A 6,000-nucleotide genomic window follows, 5' to 3' on the forward strand; every position below is an offset into this window, starting at 1 on the left:
AAGATTTTGGACCTGCAGGCAATCAAAAGTTGCATTCACCTTTGACACATCTAGAAACCTTTTGACACTCTGAAAAAATGCCAACAATCATATATATTAATGATCAATATGTTGATAGCTTACCAAAACTTTTTAAATAAATTAACAATCTATTTATTAAAATCAATGAACTAATCCAGCTACATATATACATATTAATCATACATTGTATTAACATAAAAATATATATTTAACATTTTTACACATTGATGATTATCCCATCAACAAATTATGTACATTTATTTACACCTTCAGGCGTCATATCTAAACTCTGCAGGTTTCTTCAAGAAATTTCTTTAAAAGGCTGAAAAAAGTAATTGACAATCGGCTTTAGGAAAGTATGATGTGGCTTTTATTTCATTTCATTAGACAATAATAATGGACCCTTTAACTAATTAAAGTGAGTGACATTATTGTAAATAAAGTTATTATTAGCGTTTAGTCAAACTTCAACATCATAATAGATCTTTATACCATATTTATAGTGCACGTCACCATCATTCTCATTTTTTTTAAAATTTTACTCATTTCAATTCCAACGCGTAGATTAAGGGCAAAGCACACACAAAATAGTGTTATAAAATAGTGCTTTAAATATATATATATATATATATATATTATAATACACAAGCTAAGCATCAATAATTGACTTGTTTTACTAGGGTGAGGTCAATGACCCCATTTTGATGAGACAACGTTCCAGAAAGGACTCTAGGTTTTGGATTCTTACTATTATCTTCTTGTGTTATGTGTAAAGTGAAACTTTCGAAAATAATACTCCATGCCCTCTTAAATTTAAAAACTAGTTAAAGATTTATTTTAGTTATAAATATAATATCTTAGTTGATTTTATCTCTCAAATGCACAATTTTCTTCTCAAACTATTTTTACTTGTTACATATATTAAAGAGATTATATTATAATGGGTGAAAAAAATATTAATGTAGGTAACTTTCAATGCAGATGAATAGAAGATATTTTAGAAAAAAATCAACACATATTTATAACAAATAATTAAATTAATTAATTTTTTAATCTCTATAATCTAACAAAAATATTTAGGGTTAGAGCCAGTATTAATTTTTTTTTGGGTCTAATTTATGCATCAATTATACTCTTTCAAACTCAACTTCGCATTTAAGATATACTTAAAGGAGTTTTTTTTTTCTAGCTAGACACAAATATCTTCCTATCAGAGATAATCTTATTTGAGACATTATTCAATACTAAATGTGAGTAATTATTATAAAAGGGATTCGAATATTTATTTGCTATATTATGAGGGACTTCTCTTTTTTCCCCCCTTCCCGCACACCCTGTTGGTTGAAAGAGGTATTTGGTGTTATTGAGATATAGCCAAAAACCCCAAGCAAAGAGAGTATTGACTTTACAATGCAAAATATTTTCCCTTAAATAATTGATACGGTTCCAGGTACCAACTTGGTGTGACAAGTGTAAATAAACGTTTAACCTTCCCTTTGTCTCCATTAATACTTTTTCCCATTAACTTATTTATTTAACAGAAAGGTTCTTCATTTACTACCTATCCTATTCCTAAACAGCACCACATAGTGACAACATAAATGTTAGTAGATCATATTTATTTTAAAAAGACTACACTCATTCAATAAAACAATACATTACACACACTATAACCGATTTCCTTTGCCCAAAAAAGTTGTTATTATTATTATATATATACATATAGTATTCAAGATATATCGAGATAAAATTTGGGATAATATTTTTTTTACGAACAAAAATAAGAAAATAATTTATAGTAAGTGGAGTAAGGAAGAGGTAAGCATGATGAATCTAAGAGAATTATGTGGTCCAGGTTCTTCTACAAGAGATGTAGAAGGAGAAGCAATAATAATTAGCTTATGAACATGAGAAATTGCTTTCAAAGTGGGCAAACACAGAATTGCCCATAGTACCCACTTGATTTCCAAGTTTTGGAACCTTCCTATGAACCTGATAAGCACTGCATATACTTAAAACAAATGGTGATGGCCTTATTTGTGGTCTCCTTTGTTTCCAATCTTGAATAAGGAGTTTTATTATACTTCTATGAAATATATTTAATTATAATTTTATCATATAGTTTCAAAACTTAATTATGTTTTAGAAAGTGAGTGATGTGAAGTAAAGAAAAAAGAATGACTGTGCAATACCACATAAACAATTTAATTATTAATTATTAATTATTAAAACATTCATGGTGTTGTCAATGTGTCATAACCTATTGTCATTTCTTACAATAGGTTTTGTCATTGTATACTACTCATTTGTTGCGGGACTTTTCAGTAATTAGATTGTTTATGTGGAATTGCATAAAAGTAAAATTATTTCTAAGGCTAATTTATTCTATGTACACACATTTCTTATATGTTACCTATGATCCCTAATATAAGAGTTGGACGGAGATTATATTTGGTTTTAAATATAATACTTCAATCCATTTCATTTCTCATATTTTTTTTTTTTCCCCTCAAACTGATTTACTCAACTTATAAATTAATATGTAATCTAATGCTTTAGAAGGGCATTTTAAAGATATCATGTCATATTGTTGTACTACCCTCGGCCTATAAAATCCAATTGACTAATTTAAATATATTAAAAAAGTTAAATAAATTACTTTAAAATATTATATTTATTATTTTTCTTCAAGCTAATTTATTTGGCTTATAAACTGATATATAAGACAATGATACATATAAATATTTCAGATAAATTATGTACTATATGCTGTAATTAAATTTTTTTTAAAACTATCTTAATTTTCTTCAATTAGTCAAATACATTTTTGTATTAAGGATTGGAGGTAGTAGTAATTAATTAATTTATCTGACTTTTTTTTCCTGATATATTCAAATTAAGTTCGAAGAATCTTAACTTCTCCTTTATGAAACATATGATAAGATCTTCTCGTCATATCTCTGTCTCGTTTATCATATGCAAGTTTGATCTCAAAATCCTTAGCGTAGGATGAACTGTAGAGTAACCAAACCTATCGATGGAACACTCAACACTCACCAAGGAAAAAAAAAAAAACAAGGAACCCTCATCCCACCAAAAAAAAAAAAACAACAACAATTGAACAATGCAAACATAATGTAGAAGAATCTGTACATATATGCCAAATAAGAATCACTGTTCAAACAAAGCAAGCAAGGTTAAACAAAAAAAAAGAAAAAGACACAAGCTATGTAACAAATATAGAAGCAGTAGACATGTAACATATCAATACTACAAAATCAGAGGCTGACATGGCAGGGCCAACCGGACCGCACCGGTTAGATCATGCGGCAAGTGGCTGTTGCCGGCTTTGTCCATTGTTGTACGTATCATAGGGCTTCGTGGACTTGTTAGACTTTCTCCTCAGCACAATAATCCAAGTGATCGCTTCTAAGAACAAGGCAATTCCTCCCAATGCAGCAATCACTATAATGTAGGTTGTCTTCCATTTCTGTTCAGGTCTCAGGATGTCAAAACCTCGGAATATATTGATGATTCCGAGGATGATCACAGTGTATCCCATGCTGTGGTGATAGATGTTCCAGTAATATCTATACTTGTGATCCTTCTGCGGTCGTATGAACAAAGCAAAAATCTGGGAATCCAAACAGCAAGAATTTATCAGAATGAATGACAGACACACACAATTTCACTGTTACATTACATCCTTTGACATTATTAGCATATTACTATGTTCCATCCATCCCTAGTTCCTTCAACAACCCAGAAACTGACTAAAAGCTAAAACACTTTATAAATTGCTCTGTTCCAGCACTTTATGTGTTTGGATAGAAACCAAACCATAATTTTAAAAATAATTTTACAATATACCAAGTAAATATACGAAAAAGTTTGTCTCAATTTACAGAAACGTGTAGGATATCCAAACACTCTCTAAGATTCAAAATTCTCTCAAATACACACAAAAACCTGGTTGAACCAATACAGATGAGAACTAGTAATTTTGCAGTATCCAATATAGTTTTGTCAGGTTTTGAATAGGGAATTAAACTATTAGAACATTTTTTTGCTTTCATTCACAAAACTCAAAGACAAGACACTCCTTGTCAATAACCTGGCACCAAAGATAAAGAGAACTGAGGATTTACCTGTAATGTGGCGAGACAGAAGGCGGCGATGCCGATGTTGCGGTGGCCGGAATATTGGATGCCCTTAGATTCGCTTCCGAGCTTAAGACCGGTGGCCCAGCCGGCTACTCCGATGGCATAAGCAGAAACCTGGCAGGAAGCATGAAGATAGAACCAAGCTGGATCTGCAGATGGGAAGGTTCTCAGATACCGTGCTATGATCGCTCCAAGGGGAAACAGAATGCCCCAGCTCACAGCATTTAGTACTCCATGAATCTGCAGGTATTTCAGGAAAAAAAAAATCAATAATTTTTGGTGAAATATCATTAATTCATAAATAATAAATAGGTATCAACTTCAAAGCAAAAATATTATAGATCAAAAACTTTGAATGAAAATCAGAAAAAACAATGAACCTTAAATCCCCCATAACAGATAACTATCAGATGCTGCAAGTAGAGAAGATCTTACCTCTTAATATCTTGAATTTTTGGTAGTTTTAGATTCAGTTTCTGATCATTATTATAGATTTTTTTTCCCTTAAAAGAAAAAAAATCGGTAATCAAAGCTCAGTCAGCTAGTTAGCGGAGGACGGAGACCAAGACAGAGTCAAAGGTTACGTTAAAATTCTAATCAACAAGTTTTACTGAAATTAAAACATTTTTCCTTTGATTTTCAACCGTTGCTCAAAAGAAATTCATTACTTTTCGTTGAGAATAGCCATTTCTATCTTCTTCTAAAGAGATCCAAAATCAAATCCCATTGAATGAGACAGCACAGCTAAAACAAATTAATCAAATTAGAAAAACCAGAAAAATCCATTTCATCAAATTAAACAATAATAATTAAGTGTTAATTAAAGATTGAAACTCACGTTCTTCTTCTTTGTTGTTGAGTCCACCCCACCACTAGTGGTACTCTGGCCTCCACTCAAGCTCAGAGTACCTTTCGATTCCATATTCGCCGGCGCAAAGGCATGCTGATCCGGCATGCCGTTGGTGACAGAGGGCCCCATCTGCCACACATGGCTCAAACTATCCTTCTTTTCCGGTACCTTAATCTTCGCGAAGATCATCATGAGCCCACCGGATTCCTCTGCCTTTGTGTCCCAAACGTCGAACGACAGCTTCCCAGGTACTATAGATTGGTAGGAGCTGATGTTGTAGGTCTTGACGGTCATCGCGCTGCTGTTCTTGAACGCGATCAGAGCTTGAGCCCCGACCATGCCGGCACCGGTAGGATTGATCGCCCACGAGACCCACCCGTTGGAACTCGAAGGAGCGGCGACGAAAGCGACGGCGAGAGAGGAATTGGAGGAATTATAGGTCCAATGAAGGTATGAAGAGAGTAGAGGGAGATCTATACAGTTTGAGTATAGTTCGTTGCTTCTGAGTTTCTGCGACGTGCAGGTGAGTGAAGCGACGGGCGTGAATAGCATCATCGTCGCCGTCGAACACAACGACAGGATGAAAAAGAAGGAAGTGGAGAATGGCGGAGACGCCATTGGTGGTGGTGGTGGGTGTGTGAAGTTGCGTTCGGATTGGCGGTTTCTAGAGGGAGAGAATCTGAGTGTGAGGACCAAAATGGAAGGGAAGTGGGGGGAGAGAGAAAGGTAGATGCACAAACTTTCGAAAAGAGGCGCAACGCAACAGGGAGTTTAAGGAGGAATAGGAACCAGAGGGAATGGTTGGGTGCGGGAAGTATCAGAAGAGATCAGGTTTAGTTGCGAATTGGAAGATGACACGTGGAGAAGTTGATGTGATGCGGAATTTTCGGGCGTAATTTTTTTTAATGAGGATTAAATAATGAAAGCATCAATATTAATAATAATAATTGTTTTTTGGGATAAGGT

General features: G+C 33.6%; 1 protein-coding gene across 1 annotated transcript; it reads right to left on the minus strand.

Annotated features, from left to right (window-relative positions):
• Nucleotides 1-3,154: 3,154 nt before the first annotated feature.
• Nucleotides 3,155-5,731, minus strand: LOC114733947 (cytochrome b561 and DOMON domain-containing protein At3g25290). The gene is made up of 3 exons (XM_028921431.1): nucleotides 5,023-5,731; nucleotides 4,170-4,424; nucleotides 3,155-3,655 (listed from the first exon to the last, which is right to left on the minus strand). The coding sequence occupies exons 1-3, from the start codon at nucleotides 5,650-5,652 to the stop codon at nucleotides 3,344-3,346; spliced, it is 1,197 nt and encodes a 398-aa protein (XP_028777264.1). The 5' UTR covers nucleotides 5,653-5,731; the 3' UTR covers nucleotides 3,155-3,343.
• Between the last annotated feature and the right edge of the window lie 269 nt (nucleotides 5,732-6,000).

Source organism: Neltuma alba, unplaced genomic scaffold (assembly GCF_004799145.2).
Source record: "Neltuma alba isolate B1F8T4 unplaced genomic scaffold, ASM479914v2 tig00002618_pilon, whole genome shotgun sequence".
Classification (NCBI taxonomy): Eukaryota; Viridiplantae; Streptophyta; class Magnoliopsida; order Fabales; family Fabaceae; genus Neltuma; species Neltuma alba.